The sequence below is a fragment of the Ursus americanus genome, chromosome 8 (genome assembly GCF_024610735.1).
Source record: "Ursus americanus isolate L20-20 chromosome 8, mUrsAme1.1.p, whole genome shotgun sequence".
NCBI lineage: Eukaryota > Metazoa > Chordata > Mammalia > Carnivora > Ursidae > Ursus > Ursus americanus.
The window spans coordinates 12,503,049-12,522,256 of NC_142134.1; the positions used below are offsets into that span (position 1 = coordinate 12,503,049).

The 19,208-nt window shown below is 34.7% G+C and overlaps 1 protein-coding gene across 3 annotated transcripts in view; it reads right to left on the reverse strand.

Moving 5' to 3' along the window:
• The window catches only part of CCSER1 (coiled-coil serine rich protein 1), a 1,291,424-nt gene that overhangs the window by 980,981 nt on the left and 291,235 nt on the right, over nt 1-19,208 (reverse strand). For all 3 annotated transcript variants that reach the window (XM_045791946.2, XM_045791951.2, XM_045791957.2), the window contains one exon: nt 17,756-17,876. In XM_045791946.2, coding sequence (XP_045647902.1) covers nt 17,756-17,876 — 121 coding nt within the window. The remainder of the gene's footprint in view (nt 1-17,755; nt 17,877-19,208) is intronic.

The window sequence follows — 19,208 nt, forward strand, 5'->3', positions numbered from 1 at the left end:
TTTTATACAGAATTATATACAATTGAAGTAAGTGAGGTCATAGCTCAAGAGGTATCATTCTATTTTGTTCAAAATACATTACCTTCCCTAAAGTTGTAATTATAACCTAAATGTTATAATCTTAAATCTTATCCTCCTATTTCTTATAAAATTTTGGTCTCCATGTTTACTGGACTCACATTTAGAGAAATCTTTCTTATACATATTATATTTGGATAGTGCAGCTTTCTTTATGCATAGATCTTGGACTACATGGGGGTTTAAGTGATCCTGTAGTCTAATCACTCGTCTTAAATTTCCTCACAAATGGTGGTTCAGGGACAGGGAACGTGTTGACATTTCTACATACAACACTAGATAAATTACTAGAATTTAACCATGCTGATAGCTCAAACTCTGAATCTGGTGCTATGCTAAGGCCTTCAAATGCAATGGTGAGTAAGAGAAAGGCTCCCTGCATTCACCAAATTAAAAAAGAGAATTCATAAATACTCAGCAAACAAGTATATAATGTAAGAGAATATTTTTTATATAAATATATATATATATTTAAAAAGTATATACATACATATATATAAATCTCCTAGGAGAGTCTCATGGAATCTGTGTGTTTAACCATTGTTTTAGTGAACACTATCAGCTTGGCACTAATTTTTGAAAGATGGCATTTGGGATCTGCTGTACCAACATATAAACTATATTTCTCAGGGTCCTCCACATTTGTGCCCGTGTGTGTATATGATTGCATATATGAAATATAAAATTTACAATTTTAAACATTTTAAAATATGTGCTTGGGTGGCATTATGTACATTCATATGGTTGTACAACCATCACCATTATCCTTCTCCAGAACTTATTCATCTTCCCAAACTAAGCCGCACACCCATTAAACAATAATTCCCCATTGTGTCTTCCCCAGCCCCTGGAAACAAGCTTTCCACTCTCTGTCTCGGTGAATTTGACTACTCAAAGCGCCTCATATAAGTAAAACCATATAGCATTTGTCCTTTGGTGACTGACTTATATCATTTAACATGTCTTCAAGGCCCACCCATGGTTATAGCATGTGTTGGTGTTTGCTTCCTTTTTAAGGATGAATAATATTCCATTGCAAGTATATACCACATTTTGTTTATCCGTTCATCTGTCAGTGCACACCTGGGTTGCTTCAACCTATTGGCTGTTGTGACCAATACTGCTATGAACATGGTGTACAAATATCGGTTGGAGTCCCTTTGTTCAATTATTTTGGGTGTACACACAAAAGTGGAATTGTCGGATCATATGGTTATTCCATGTTTGATTTTGTGAGGAAACACCATACTGTTTTCCACACCAGTGGCATCACTTTTCCATACTTTTTTAAAAAAAGAGCTTCAGATACCATTGCACATTAGTAAAAATGTTCACGGGTTCTGGTGTGAAGAGGCAGTCTTGCAGCTGACCAACAAACCTTCCTTTAAAGTAAGGGTGTGAGCAGTGCAGAAAACAGTGTATATGTGATCCTTTTACTATGACTTCCATGAGCTTTTATTTTAAAGACAGTGAAACCATAACTTATTTGACCAATTTTTCATGTACAAAACATAAGCATGGTTGCTAGGTTTCACATGAATAATTAGTGTACATTTGTTATTATTCTGTCAATTTAATGGCTCAGAAGTAATATTCTCACATAATAAATTCCTGTTTTCGGATTAACTGACATATTTCCTTGGGTGGTTTTGATATTGTTTTTGAAAAGTTGTGCTATTACTAAAAGGTAACAGTGCTGCACATAAGAAGTAGGATTATTTATTTGTAACATAAAACACAACATTTACAAATTTATTTTTATAAATTTTGTATATTTATATAAATTTATATATTTTGAAATATTTTTATAATTTATAAATTTATCTTTATCATTATTGATATATAATTATGGGCCTTTAATATGAAATTTTAATTGAGATTTTTGGTGATATTTTTATTGTGGGACAGGAGGAATGATCAATGCTTAACATCTATAAATTTAACAAACCCAGTAATATCTCTGAACCTTGAAACTGAAACGAGTTACTCTTGTGCCAAAAGAATATTAGATTTGTATACACAATAGCTATTTTGACAACAACATTCTTCCTATGAGCACAAAATGATCATGGACATAAAATACGCATAGGAGAAAAATATGAAATAATTCCCCTGAAAAAAACTTTTATTCTAAATATCTGTGAGTCTGTAATTTCTTTTTTGTTTTTGCTTTTAAGACCTTTTGAGTATCTCTCATTTATAATCTAAAGGAGTACTGATTAATTAATATATATATATATATATATATATATATATATATATATATATATATAAAGTGTCTCTGCCCTCTTGAAGATATGAACACACACTTTTCCAATGAAGACATACAAATGGCTAACAGACACATGAAAAAATGTTCAAAATCATTAGCCGTCAGGGAAATTCAAATCAAAACCACACTGAGATACCACCTTACACCAGTTAGAATGGCAAAAATTGACAAGGCAGGAAACAACAAGTGTCAGAGAGGATGTAGAGAAAGGGGATCCCTCTTACATTGTTGGTGGGAATGCAAGTTGGTACAGCCACTTTGGAAAACAGCGTGGAGGTCCCTTAAAAAGTTAAAAATTCAGCTACCCTATGATCCAGCAATTGCACTACTGGGTATTTATCCCAAAGATATAGATGTAGTGAAGAGAAGGGCCATATGCACCCCAATGTTCATAGCAGCATTGTCCACAATAGCTAAATCATGGAAGGAGCCGAGATGCCCTTCAACAGATGACTGGATTAAGAAGATGTGGTCCATATATACAATGGAATATTACTCAGCCATCAAAAAGAACGATTTCTCAACATTTGTTGCAACATGGATGGGACTGGAGGAGATAATGCTAAGCGAAATAAGTAAAGCAGAAAGACAATTATCATATGGTTTCATTCATTTATGGAACATAAGAAGTAGGAAGATCAGTAGGAGAAGAAAGGGAAGAAGAAGGGGGGGGTAAAAAGAAGGTGGAATGAACCATGAGAGACTATGGACTCTGGGAAACAAACTGAGGGCTTCAGAGGGGAGGGGGGTGAGGGAATGGGATAGGCTGGTGATGGGTATTAAGGAGGGCACTAACTGCATGGTGCACTGGGTGTTATACGCAAGTAATGAATCATGGATCTTTACATCAAAAACTAGGATGTACTGTATGGTGACTAACATAATAAAAATTATTATTAAAAAAAGTGTCTCTGCCCTCTTGAAACTTATAATTTCTCCTGTCAATAGAGATCATATACTGTGTTAATAGTGGAATGGAGGATCAGTAAAAAGAGAACCAAACTTTGTCATTACTGGTATAGACAGACAAACTTCCATGAATTGGTTCTTCAACTCAACTAGATTTCTGAAGACAAATGGTGATAGAACAGCGTGTTCAATTTCACCTGTCAATTCATTTAGCTTGCTTTTTAACTTCCATTTTGCTCTCAGCAAATGGTACACCAAAAAGCAGTTACGATCGCTTTCCAGGGCCTCTGCGTCATCAAGGGACAACCTTAGGCCTAACGTGTTAGCCTTGTTAAGTAGATAAAAACTATAAAAGATGTTCTAATATTCTGTTATAATATTCCCAATCTCATCCCAGGGATGGGTGAAATAAAATCATTTCCAATTTCTTTCTGGGCTTTATGTACCCTCTAATAATTTACTTTCCCCTCCAGGTCAACTACTGGTATAGGAGAAAATATGATCAGTAATTAGGATAATACTACAGTATATTTAACAAGTCATTCCATGTTGTTGTTTCTTTCTGAGATAAGGAGAAAAACATATCTTTGTGGCATATTAACCTTGTAACTATGAAACTGAATCAAGTATTTAGTTTTAAATTTCAATGGTAGCCATTCATACTGAAAAAAAAAAAATCACAGTGCCCAGTAATTAATGACGTGAAAGATATGGAAACTCCATTAAACTTAAATCATAAAATTGCTGTCTTTAATATCAGCCAGCTGCTTCCCATTATATTTTTTGACATTATCAATGTTCTGACAGTAAACTCTCATTCATTTTAAAAATGCTTTCTAATTTCTTATTTCAATTAAATGATAAAGCATGTGTGCTCAGTTCAATTTAATACAGTAATTTTCAGGGTTTTTTTGTTTTAACTGATGAGTATATTTCTCTTGAAATATGTGAATTTCAAATGGAAAAATAGGAAGAAAAAAGAGATTACTTCTCTAGCTTTACCATATTACCCGATTCCGAGTGGATAATCAAGCATGGAATTACTTTCATAGTTATTTATAATGACATAAAAATAATACACTTAGGATTAAAGTATATAAACCTATCATTCTGAGAATTTCATTAGTCTAATATTGACTTTTGGCATTTATACACTTAACTCAGTCCTTGACATTATTCAGTCAATCAGCTTATGATGGGATAAAACAGGAAAAGTAAAACATATATTGATGTTTTACTAAATAACCATCTGGAAAGTGACAGGTTTTAGGTTAGAAGACACTAGAATTTATAGCTTGATGTAAACATAAAGGACTGGTTTCTAAATGACAAAAATGTTTAAAAATAGAAATTATAAATTCACTAATATATAGTTTTTATTGCTTATTTTATCAAATTTTTGAAATTACATAGCACACATGTTGTGATGAGCACTGGGTGTTATATACAACTAATGAATTGTTGAACACTACATATCAAAAACTAATGATGTACTATATGTTGGCTAACTGAGCAGAAAGAAAGAAAGAAAAGAAAAGAAAAGAAAAGAAAGAAAGAAAGAAAGAAAGAAAGAAAGAAAGAAAGAAAGAAAGAAAGAAAGAAAGAGAGAGATTGGGAGAGGCCGGTGATAGGTATTAAGGAGGGCACATATGGCATGGTGCACTGGGTGTTATACGCAAATAATGAATCATGGAACATTGCATCAAAAACTGGGGATGTACTGTATGGTGACTGATATAACAAAATAAAAATTATTAATAAAAAAGGAGTAAAACAAAAAGAAAAATAAAGAAAGAAAGAGAAAGAAAGATTACATAGCACAAAGAAATGTTAAAATGATAACTTAGAATGTCAGAGTAAGAGATAGATTATAGAACCTTAGAAAATATTTATTTAAAATGCTTCATTGTAAAAAGGAGATAGGAACACAGAAATTACATTATTTACTTAAGGTAAGACATTCAAGTTATGAAAGACCTGGGGTTATAATCCCACTCTGTATATTTTAGTTTATCTTTTTTCTACTATATGGTATGGCTGTTTCTTTCAACTTTAAGATGTCAAATCCTTGTCACTTTAGAACTTGGCTAACATCCAAAATAAAAAGGGATTACAACTAAATTCAACTTAATAAAGTGTAATGAACTACTAGTAAAATGTACAACATAGCGTTTTTCAGGGCATGTACTTAAAAATTTGCCACCATCCTAATTGTGCAGAAATCCCAAAAGTGCAACAAGAATTTTCAACCGTCTCAGCACAGATTAAAAACAAAAACAAATGAAATGTAAAATCTCCTTCCAGTAAAAGTAAGGGAAAACAAAACAAACAGCCCTCCAGTGAAATTATAACTGCTACAGACTAATGAAACACAGAAAATACAAATGAAAAGAACTAATGTAAAAACACAGCACCCTTTAAAGAATTTTTTATACCTTAGTTTTGTTCAAAAAATAAAAATCACAATCATGTAAATGACCAAGTCATGTTACGTCTTAATTGTTTTAAATAAAAGAACTATAAAATACTTTGACTTCAATAATTAACAATAATAGCAAAATACAGTTGGTCTTGTTTGGAATGGATTCTCTAGACTGGAAGAAATTTTAAAGATCACTGGGTCCCCTTACACCTATAATGCCTAAATCCACCTACACCATTCATACCAGAAAGTCACATAAAAATTTCAGTGATAAGAAGTCTTATAAAACCCATCCTTCTATCATAATGTATCTTTATACATATTTTCCTTGTAGGTCCTTCGTTACGCCTCTTAGATCCAAAGAGAACCATTAACATGACCTTATATCTGATCCAAATTACAGAGCAAATATTAAGCTGACTTCTGTAAAAAAGTAAAAATCATTCAATAACTAAATTTTTAAGAGTATCTAAATATGTAAATTCTTTTAATAATATTTTGATGTGCTATATTATGGTATCTCTTAAAGCATGTGAGATTTTAAATGGACACACTGGTTGGGGAAAATGCCTTGCTTTGTTTTCATTCTCCACCATATTCTATTTCTCTAAATCCATGTTACTCCTAATTCTTTGACAAAATATGTCATTTAAACCTTATTGACAGGAACTTAATAAAAGCTATTTTCCAAAGAAATGCAAAAAAAAAAAAAAAGCAGCTAACAAAAAAAAAAAAGTGTTAACCAGTAGCTAGTAAAATTAATGACACTATGTAGGACAGAAGCATTAAAAAAGTTTTCTTTTCTTCTTGGTTCATTTGTAGAGAAATGTATGCACAGATGAAAAGGTACTGACTGACTGTGATAATCAGCAGTGAAAAATTTTGTTACTTAAGTTCTTCTGTTTATTCTGTTGATTTGCAAATGCTAATCATCTTTTGCATTATTGGTTTATAATGACATTCATATTTTTTAGGTTGTAAGAGTCTATACAAAGAACTGAATATGAAAAGAAAAAAAGAATGACTGCCTGGTTGTCAGGTTCAACATTTAGTAATTAAAGCAACAGAAAAGAAAGTATAATTTATTTCTTTTTTAAGGGGTCATCTTGGATAAGTTACTTAATCTTTGCGTTCCTTGGTTTCCTGGATATAATGATAGCACATAAGGGGAGAATTAAATGAGTTAATATTTGTAAAGCTACAGACAGTACATGACCCTTAATATGAACTATACAAATGCTACCGAATTAACAAATACATTATTTTAAACAATATATTTATAAATTCAACAAATAATAATCCAGTGCCTACCATGTATAAAAATTTGTGCTAAGAACAGGATATTAAAAAACAAAAACAATGGGGCGCCTGGGTGGCACAGCGGTTAAGCGCCTGCCTTCAGCTCAGGGCGTGATCCTGGCGTTATGGGATCGAGTCCCATATCAGGCTCTTCCGCTATGAGCCTGCTTCTTCCTCTCCCACTCCCCCTGCTTGTGTTCCCTCTCTCGCTGGCTGTCTCTATCTCTGTCGAATAAATAAATAAAATCTTTAAAAAAAAAAAACAAAAAACAAAAACAAAACCAGAAAAGATTGATAGAAAATATCTATTTTTAAAAAATACCCATCTTCAATGTCTGGTGAGAGACAGAACAAAATACAGGCAATTATATTTTTGACAAATAAGTACCACTAAACACGTGTTCAAACATTATAGGAGTGCATGGGAGTTCATTATTCTACAAATACCTTGATGTTTCCATCAATCATAGGGATCCTTTATTTCGAAGAGATTTGAGGATATTCATGAATATTTATTATAGATACCTCTAAAAAACAAAGAAGAAGAGTAGGCTTCTTCCCATTTTACAACACGTTTTCTTAGAATTTTACTCCTAAAACTTCTCAGTGAAGTTTGCATCGCCAATGTTTGTTTTACAAACTATGGTTTAGAAATACAAGCCTTGCCCTGTCCCAGACATGGGAGTCAAGTTTCCAGACTCATAGTTCAGAGATCTTTCTTTTCAATCTGTATGATAAAATTACTGTTTGAATTCCATGTGACATCCTCAAAAATTACTATTATTCAAATATTTACTATATTTATATTAACAGTGGCTATGCATTAATCAAACCTAACTTTATTTTCAATTTGATAGTGTCAAACAACGCTAATGGTTGGCTTTACATTCTATATCAGACAATGAATTTTACCTCAAACATAAATAAAAATTAATCAAATTCTCCAGTATTTTTGAATACCTATTAATTCTTAATATCCTACATATTACAGAAGATTTTGAAAAGGCAATATTCGTTGTAAAAGAGACTCATATACAACCACGAAAAACTATATCACCTCCTTTAAAAGAAAGCGTATAATCACGTTATGAGTAAGTAAACTTCAGGGAATCTTTAAAATCATAGATTCCATACAGCGCCATGTATTTTTATAGGCCCTCTACACTATTCTCATCCCCAACTTTTTCATACACAAGATACTAAATCAGCGCTTGTTACTGTTTTTCTTCTTTGTGCCCAGAATTATTACACCAGAATACTGAATACTTAAAACAACCTTACAAAGCAGGTGCTATTGTCCTTATGTTTTCCATGAGAATATTCGACTTCAGTAAAGTCGAGTATTTGCACTATGTTATCTGGCTACTAAGTAAAAATATGTTAGATTTCAAAACTTTTCATTTTTCTACTAGTCTATCTTCCCTCAAAGGGGAAAAATGGTAAATTTATATTGAATTGTATATAGTGTTATTAAGGAATTCATGCTATCATCTACACTACAGAATAAATTCAAACGAAGTATTTAATTTATCTGAAAACCGAATTTTTCCATGGGATGATGTTAGCAGATGCAGTTGGAAGTTGCATAAGAGCTACTTGCACAACAATGGTGAGGCACCTGCAGTCTTTCCCAGCGATCTGATAAATTGTATTTACATTGCACGAGGAAGAGTACAATGGTACCATACTGCACTGGTGAACTGAAACACTTCAGTCATCTTATCAGGCTGTCCCAATTTATCTGAATAATAGCAATTGTGTGTTCAGTGTATAAAGGATTGTTAAACCAGAAGCAAATGTTATAATATGATTTCTTGACTTGACAAATTGTCTGCACAAGCGACCAGATATTATGACTCACTAAGGAGCAGTAAACAGCAGAAAAATGAAATAACAACACTCAGTCGAGGGGAGTGGTTTCTCTGGGGATTTTTATTTATTTATTGGTATTAAAATCCATGGGTTCTTGACTAACGCATGGAGTCTGAAAACAATCAACTTTCCTGAGTCTTTTCTTTATTATTTATTTAATAAACCAGTGATGCGAGCACAGCTTCCAATTAGGTGAACAGATACTATGAAACACAGAAGGATCCTCTCACAGGTAGTATCAATCAATATAGCTTAATTCATCAAACACTTAACCTGCCCCTCTTTCCTTCCCACCTTGGGCTTCTTCCCACATACTCAGGGTCTCACAGGCCAGAGAGAAAATGCCCCAGCCACCCCTCTAAGCTCTGTCCACCTCTGCCAGTGATCAGCTGCTCCTCTGCGGCCTCGCAGGCCATGGGCATTACATCCTCAAGGGGAGGACTCAGGGCTATTCGAGCAAGGAATTCCAAGCATGGTGGGTGACGGAAGTACAGGCCCCTATTGAGTGGGAACCCTGCGCTCTTTGGAATTCGTGCCTTATAGAAAGACGCAGAGCCGAAGAAGGGACATAACTCAATTCTCTCAACTGCAGAACCCAAGGCAAGTATCCTGATTGCCTGGACTGAAAAGCTAGTACTAAGGGACAAATACAGGTTTCGTGAGGCCTGGAGTTTACAAAATCTGGAAAGGTCTATTTGGAAAATAATACATAAGAAGAAGGGGAAAAAAAATCCCAGGATCCCTTCTAGGGCCTTATGAAGGACCCCAGTGCATATGAAGGCCCTAACATGTAGGCTTCCTCAGCTGCACAGCCAATGTACTCCTGCCACCGAGTGAGAGGTGGAGAAGGGTACCCGGTAGGCCGGAAGAGTTTTAAGGAGATTTTCTTGGTTCTAGGGCCTAGCAATGGGTACACAAGTGGTCTCTTCAGAGGTCTCCTCCTTCTGGGCCACTCTCCTGCTATTCTCTTACCAAGGAATGAAGGATGTCCTCTCCCTATACTTCCTAGGTTTCCGGACACTCCAGATAAGTCACAAATGCCTGAGCTCACTGACCAACACTGGGAGTTTAAGAAGGTGCTGCTTTCCCAGCAGTCCTGCCCATGTTCGCCCTCCAGCTGAGCTGGTCAGATGTCAGATTCCAGTCCACAGTTGGCTTCAGTTTTCTCAGGCATAAATCAGCCAACTGTCCTTGGTGTCTCCAACTGCAGAGAACACATGTCAAACTCTCTGAACAATTCTTCTGAAGACCCTTCATTAGGCTATGATTAGAAGGTTATTCTCCCAACTCCGAATCCCCCAAAAGCTATGGGCAGACTCACATTCAGCCAACAGCTCTCTCCCTCAGAAATTTCTTCACTTATCTCTTCTAACAGCTGTTTCTACGCTGGAACTGGCCCAAAGCACAAAACTGGTGCCAATTCTTTTGAAAACTGCATGGGAAGAAGGCTGTTTTATATTTATAGTAGGATCCTGATATTTATCATGCTTCAGTTTCAGTTTTTCCAAATAAAAATTGTTTATTAAAAGTCACAACTTATTAAAAGACATCCCACAAACTGAAAGAATGATCTGCAATGCATACAGCAATTCAACTTTGGAAATCATACTATACAAAGAACTTCTCTAAATAAATACAAGAGAAATACAAATCCCCCAATAGAGAAATGGACAAAAGACAGGCGATTTATGGAACAGGAAACACAAATGCCCAATAGACACTTGCAAAGATGCTCAACGTCAGAGGAAATAAGTCAACGTAAATCACAACCCCATGAGATGCCAGTTCAGACTCACAAGGCTTCTAAGGCTTTATACTTTTACCTAAGTGTGGGCAAGGATGTATATCATGGTGGCCCCCTAGAGGATGATTTAGCATAGTCTGTTGAAGTGAAAGATGAATAGGCCTTACAACTCTGCCATCCTACTTCCAGAGAAACTTCCTACCAACTCCAAGAGCCCATGAATGTTCGTAGCAGAACTGTTTATAAAGCAAACATTGTAAGTCATGCAGTATGTATATAGATCTATAAGGTATATAGATATATCCATATCCTTTAACAAAATATTGGATACATTTGATATATTTATATAATGGAATATTATACACCAACAAAAATCACTAAACTAGCCCTATAAGTCAAACATTATCAGCACACTGCTGAGTAGAGGTTTTGCCTTCTGGATCCCTAAGGCCTATGGTGGGGAGGAGGGAGCTGGACACTGAATGGTCCCAGGATGAGAACTAGGACCTCTGTAGTAATAATCCAGGGAGGTAGATTTGAGCTAAAAATGAAGAGCTTTCTAACAGGCCAGGCTGGCCATGGACAGAAAAAGCTGCCCTCTAAGGGAATGAGCTACCTGTCATTGGAGGTGTGCAAGCAGGGACTGGACAACATCTTCATGGGCAGTGAACCAAGCATTGGATATGATTAGTATAAGGGTGGGGCTGGATAAAGATGGTCATTATGATTCCCCTATATTTACCCAGAGGTCGTGTAGTGTTGTTGATTCAGTGAATTTGCAAAGTGTAGTCAAAAGAAAACAGAGCTGGGAGTGCCTCGGTGGCTCAGTTAAGCATCTGACTCTTGATTTTGGCTTAGGTCGTGATCTCAGGGTGGTGAGATCAAGCCCTGTGTGGGGCTCTGCACTTATGTTGGAGTCTGCTTAAGACTCTCTCTCTCCCTCTCCTTCTGCTCTTCCCCCACCTCAAATAGATACATCTTTAAAAATAGAGAGAGAGCGAGAACAAAGCTAAATGAATATTCAAACTGTGCCACATCCATCCCATGCCAACACTGCTCAGTAATAAAAGGGCATGGCCATGGCACCTGCAATGATGGGAATGAATCTCAAAAACATGCTAAGTAACAGAGGATTGACACAAAAGACCACAAACTATGTGATTCTATTTATACCATGCCTCAGTTTCTGATTTTGTTTTTTTGAATGGAAGAGATTTAAGGAACCAAGATGGTAAATGAAAGCTAGAGACCAAATATAGGAGGAAAATTATTACTAAGGAACCATACTACTTACATAAGGACCTAAGTGGCACTTAGTCATATTTTTGTGCCTTTTCAGCGAGAATCAGTAAAAAGGATTCAGAAAAGAATTTTGTGCAAAACACATTTTTAACACATTTCCTATTTATAGAGCACCACTGATAACACTCAGTAAGAAATTAAAAGAATATCAAAACTCCTCCTCGACTAAACAACTAGTAGAACAATATGTCACAATATTACATTACTTTATCATAATTACAATTAGCGTACAGATATTTCTTCTTTATCCTTACTGAGAGTGCTTAATAATATACTGTAAGTTTTAGTTTAATAATTTTATTAAATTTGCCTGGGTTGCAGGATATATAATTGACCCAGTTCTCTTTTCACATTTCACCATCCCAATGCCAGCACCTTAGTCCAAGCTACTGTCAGCCGTCACTACTGGCCTCACTAACAGACTCAACCTGTCCTTGATTAGTGGTGTGCTAGTAAATAGTTAGCCAGCTCTCTGGGGAAGGGAAAAGCCCTAATTTGTAGGGTTTGTCAATTACTAGTGTGTAAATACACCTGCTTTGGCTGATTTCAACTTTCCGATGTGAGGTCACCGAGTCTGGAGCTGGGAAGAAAGAGTCACAAACTTGCCTCCCAAGCTGGCTCTATCACACCACTGTCCCCACATGTCACCTGGGCTCTGCTAAAAAAACATGTTTTTAGCTTGCTTTTATTCCCACCAGTCTTCTTTCAATTTTTCCCTGCTCCCAGACATCAGGGAGTGTTTGAACAAGCTTTTTCCTCTGCTGGTGAAGTCCCCGTTTGCTTTTTCACTTACTAAACTAATATCCTTCAGATCTCAGCTTGTGTCACTTCCTCAGGGAAGTTTTCCCTGACCTTCTTGGCTAAGTTAAAGCTCCTTACTATAAGCCCTCATTACGTGATATACCTCCACATTACAGCCATTGTCATATCCACAATCTCACATTTCTTGTTGTAATTAATCAATTAACATGTGTCTCCCTGACTACACTTAAGTTTTCTTGAAAGACAGCACCTGTTTTCAACTTAAAAACCCCAGCCCTGAGCACAGTGTGAAGATCAAAGCAAATACTCAAGAATTACCTGTTTTTGATAGATTAAATTAATGAATAAATGTCTACCTGAAAGCATAAATAAATACATCCCCCTGAAATCTGTAAAAGAAAGTTGGGGATTATCCAATAATCAGATTCTTTGATGTGTCTCTAGCATAACTACAGAGTTTGTGTAATAACTTTATAGATGACATTAAAGAGTACTTAAATTTTCCCAAATTTAACATATATACATTATTCATTCAGATAAAACTAAATAAGAAGAGCTGGCAGAACTTTAAATTTGTGTCAAGTATTCTCTAAGAATAAAATAGGTTCGTTTTAGCCATTCTTGAGAAATAAGACATTCTGTACTAAATGATAGCATCCATGCCCTTTCAGAAGTAGCTCAAAGAACCTTCTTCACATCAATGCCATGAAGCATTTTTACCAGGAGGCCTTAAAACTTTGAGTGAATGACAACATGCTTACATACTGCCTCATTTTCACAAATTGAAACAATAAATCAAATATCTTAGGAAGTTTAGATTTCTCTATATAAAATAAAACAAAAACACGGAAATGAACAAAAAACAACAGAATTATTTCTCTCTTGCTTTTACCTATTTATTTCTAAATTTACAATGGCCATAAAATCCCTTCACTTCAGATATTGAGCCACAGTATGTACAAAGTACATGAATTCCAACAAACACATTTCTAATGAAAGCACAAAATAAAATGCATAACCTTTCATAGAAGCAGCACTCTTTTATCCTCTTCAGAGTTTGAATTTTATATACCGCTCATGAAGCGCTCATTTGTATATAACTGTGATTTGAGAAATATATAGGTTTGAGTAACATTCTGAGTGGCTAGATATGTGGATATACCATTAGTATTACCATTTTATTTATAAAGCTTCACACTCAAAGCTTTGACCTCAACATTCTATGTTTATGATCAAATTATCTGAAAATTGTAGACTCTTTTTGGATCATATAGATTTTTCTATTTTTCTAGCAAAGTTGTTCTTTCCATGGTATGTAGCTACCTATCAGATTAAGCTAAAAAACAAAATCTACATCTTTACCTTCCAAATAAAGATGAACTTTGGATATATCAATAAAAGAAAAGCTCTAATTCTTTCCCACCACGGAGCTCAGATGTAGCTTTCCTTCCTAAAAGATTTTCTCCCTATCACTTGCTATGCTGACAGATTTATACTTTATCCCTAACAGAAATTCCTAATTCTTATTTTTTTCCCTTGTTGAATGTGTCTAAGAACTGATAAATACATAACAATTTTTTAAAATATAAATATTCCAGTCATAAAATGTTTCTTACATTCTGAAGTAACATGTCAATACACTATGACCAATATTTTGGCTTAATTTTCATATGTTTCTACTGTTAAATCAATAAGCCTGGCCTAACTTTAGACAATCATATACCTAACCAAAATCTCTATCTTACACTGATAAATAGCATCTGCTCCTTTTATACTGAGTTTTATCTTTTCAGGTATGTTTTACCTCTTCACCTGGATTACAACAACCTCAAAAACACGTTGTCATATATGTTATGTCTCCTGTACAATCTTATGTATTTTGAAGCCCATTTACTGAGAAAATTATTGCAGTTCTTAGCAAGAGATTTGCTGAGTTCTGAATTACATGACTCTACTGAGTCCTATGTTTCAAAGACGCAATGGTTTATGAAATTATAATGTGAAGCCTGTATAATTAGAGGAGAAAATTTACTTAAAGAAATAATTCCATCTTGAATTTAAAGAAAATACTAGGTATCTAAGGACAATGTCTCAACTTACAACATTCTAATATCTCAGTATTATACTGGCAGATTATTATATTGCCTAACGGGAAATCCAAAAACACAAAACTAATACCATACAGGGCTTTGGTAACTTCATTAATAAAAATGTGATATGGTTATTTCCCAAATATATTTGTTGTAAAAAAGTATAAACTTTTTAAATATTATTTCCTTTCTATTGTGTTTCAGGCATTTCACTATAAGGTAGATAAAGTAACTTCCACGTTGAAAAGAAACAAAGTGTGGTCAAGGTCAAGAAAGTTTCAAAAACAAACCTGCCCAAGGCCTGAATTCCTAACCACCAAGTTATACTACCTCTCAATAGCACAGCAAGATCAGATAATATGAAATAAAATTAAGTGAAAAACATTTGAAACAAGAAATAAAGATATGCATAATTATAATGTGGTATTTCAATGTGTATTGTTTGAATATAATAAAGAATTCTGACTTTTAAAACTAATGGTGATAATATCACTACCTATGTTGACCATCTGTTGTTCTGACTTCTTAGCACCTACCCCTGCCTTCTTTTATCAACATCAGCCATGTGTCAAGCACGGAATCACCCCTCCCTTCTCACCTTCACACTCCGCTCCAGAGTCTGCCCTGTAACCTGGTTCTAGTCAATCATATCTTCAAATATTCCCGGACACACAGCAATTGCTTCACCAAAGTCGTGTCAAATAAGCTAAGCTAGTCAAAGGCAGGGACATTCAGATCTCGGTTTTTGTTTTGTTTTGATTTTGATTAAATCCACTGGATTTAGGGGCGCCTGGGTGGCTCAGTCGTTAAGCGTCTGCTTTCGGCTCAGGTCATGATCCCAGGGTCCTGGGATCAAGCCCCGCATTGGGCTCCCTGCTCAGCGGGAAGCCTGCTTCTTCCCCTCCCACTCCCCCTGCTTGTGTTCCCTCTCTGGCTGTGTCTCTCTCTGTCAAACAAATAAAATCTTGGAAAAAAAAAAATCCACTGGATTTATTGAAAAAGTAAAAATCTGTCCCAGGAGCTACAGAAGGTAGTAACATCACCTTTAGAGGACCCTCCTTGAAAATGAAAACTGCAGAGAGGAAAGCAGAGCAAAGAGAGGCAGATAGAAAGAATGAGCCTCCATGACACCATTTGAGTACTAGACCCAACCATACTTGAGGAAATTTCTATCTCTATACCTTTTAATTACATGAACCAATAAAAACCACTACCATGATTTTTCTGAAACCAATTTACATTGTGACTTCCCTCATCAGCAAATGAGAGTTTTGAATTAATCACTATGCCTCTGCATTTATATTGCATTCTTGCCATATATTCATATCAATTAATTCTCAAAATAGCAGTGTGATTTATGAAGGGCGTATGTAATCTCTATCTCATATATATAGTATCAGGATTTTAACCAAGGTCTCTCTGACTCAGAAAAACAAAAACAATAGCAAAACCTCTATGAATGAATGAATGAATGAATGAATGAATGAATGAATGAATGATATTGTTAAGGGAGAATGTTTAATAAGAAGTAGATTCAGAGAATTCAGAGAATACAGAGGAGTATCAGACTATATGTAGGGTAACAGAAAAAAAAAGTTCAGCCAGTTAATAGTCTGCTTTAATATACCTCTTAGAATAAGGAAGAATGAATATTTATGAAGTAGCTAAGGACTGAAAAAAGGTATTTTGTGAAAACAACGTTCCCAGTTTTAAGCAGAATCACTAAAAGATAATTAAAAGAATTTAAGATCCTATTTATAAATATATAGGTAACTTATGTAAACTCATACATGTATTGCAGAAAATGAATTTGAGTTTTCTAATATAATTCAATTGGCATATATGAGATGTAATTTTCCTCCTATTAGACAAAAAAATTGGAACCTAAAAATTAGACTATATTAAGAGCAGCTAAATTGTTTTCACTTTTTAAAGTGTATTAAAACTGAATTACAATGATTACTTTCTGAATTGGTTAGTATTTCTTTTCTCTATAATGAGAATACTAATACTGACTATCTTCATGCTATCAAATATATGCATTGCTCCATTTGAATTCAACATTATTGAATGTAACATTAAGAGATTTCCTAATTGATTTCACGAAGAGCATCAGGCACTATCACATTCCAGGGAACTATGTCCTCAGGAGCTTATCCAGTAGAAATACATCGGAAACAACCAAGTATGATACAGTGTAAACCGATGCGGAAAAATAGTTGGTGTTTCAAAGTAACTACCACCTGGCTCAGATGGTGGTCGGCCAGCAATCACTGGCAACACCATACACCACTTAGTCTCTAATCTGAGACCTTAAAGTGGAAATGGCACTAGTTTCACTGGAAAATATCAGTAAACTTTCCTTTTGCATTTATATAATGCATACCCAGAAATATCCTAATTTATCTGATATTTCAGGTTCATGTAGCTTACATTTGTTAGCATGAATTTCTTTATAAGAAAAAAAATCCATCATTTATTCAATATAAGATCAAATCTAAATTTAAGTGAAACTTGATCTTTTTAAATAGCAAAAATAAAGAAACATTAAATACTGTCAAGTTTTAGAGTAATGTATTTAAAATAGTTACAAATAACTTTCATTCCTTATAAAATGCAAGCCAACTTTCAGCTAAGAAGTTTATATTAAAAACTGATCACATTTTAGATGATTAAAGCCTACGACTATAAAATAAGCCATCCAAAAACAGTGCACCCACAATCACAGTATTAAAGAAATAAAGTGCTTCATGTCCCTAATATAAGGTAACAGAATGAGTTCTGAATGCTATATAGTTCAAACACATGAAGGCAGAAGATGCAGAAGTTATTCATCGAGACAGTAAAGGATCGATTGATTTTCAAAATATCATATAAAATTATTTCTGTCCCTTCAATATACTAGTATTCACATTCCTTATAACTCATAATTTCTGAGCAATCTAATTCTGATCAGTTATCTAATTAGTTTTACAATGTTCTGAAAAATAAAGCAAATAACTTACTGTTTGGAAGGTTCAGGACATTTTAGTTCTTCTCTTTTCTTCATTTCTAGCGTTGGTTCCACAGGAGTGAGAACCACAGCAGCACATGAGACCACGGAGTGGTATGAATCCTCCCGGCAAACTGTTTTATTAAAAAAAATTAATTGTAACATGTCAAAATTATTTATTGACTAGTCTCACTTTCCCTTTTTCTCTTTTTTTATTTCCAGTCAAACGAAAGAGATAATTCAACTACAACATTAATTATCATTAAATTATCCTTAATTATCATTTTCCACTCTGTCTTTCCACTCAGTAGCTGAATGACCTTAGGCAATTTTTCTTTTTTTAAGCCACACAGTGGAAAAGGTGTTGCCAATACTTTATAGTCCTTCATTTAAAAAAAGCTTTTCATTGAAGAATAAGAAGTGCATAAATCATATATAGTTAAATGAATCTTTGCAAAATGACCATATCCGCTTAATCAGCATTATGATCAATAAGCATTACCAGCACCCTGAATTCCCTGTGGTACCCCTTCGCAATCACTGTTGCAACTTCCAAACTTAACCATTATTATTACTTAAATAACTATAGATTGGGTTGGCCTATTTCTAACCTTTGTATGAAGAAAATCATACTCTTACGTGTGTGCATTATTTATGTGCAGCTGATTTCATTAAATATACATTTGTAAGACTCACTCACGTGCAGCAGTACTCTGTTCATTCCCAGAGCTGTGTAGCAGTCCATTTTATGAATACACCACAATATATTCACACATTTTAGTGGTGATGGGTATTTAGACTGCTCTGGTCTGAGGCTATTTTGAAATGTCTATAAACACACATGTACATTTTTTTTCTTTTGGTGCACAAATAAATCTCTATGGAAAAAATCTAGGAATTGTTCTTAGGATATGTTCATATATTTCACCTTCAACTTTACTACATATTGCTAAAGAGTTTTCTGAGCTGATTGCATTAATTTGCATTCCCCAAAAGAGTTTCAGTGGTTCCACACCTGTATCAAAATTTAGTTTGGCCAGTTTTTGAAATTTTACTATTATATGAATTTTTTATTGCTGCATGACAAATTAACATAAACTTAGCAGCATAAACAACACCCAAATTATTATCTCATAGTTCTGTAGGTAAGAAGTCTAGTGAGCTCAGTTTAGTTCTCTGATTAGGGTCTTACAAGGTCAATGTCAGGTTTGCAGCCAGGCCATGCTCTTTTCTAGAGTCTCTGAGGGAAGAATCTACTTTTAAGCTCACTGAGGTTGTTAGCAAAATTTAGCTTCTTGGAGTAGTAGGAATCAGGTCTCCTTTTCCTTGCTGGCTACTGGCCAGTAACCACTCTCAGCTACTAGAAGCTCCTCACAGGTCAGTGGCCAGTGGCCCGTCTATCTCAGCAATGAAGAACATCCTTCACATCGAAACCCTCCCATGCTTCAAATTTCTCTCATACTCTG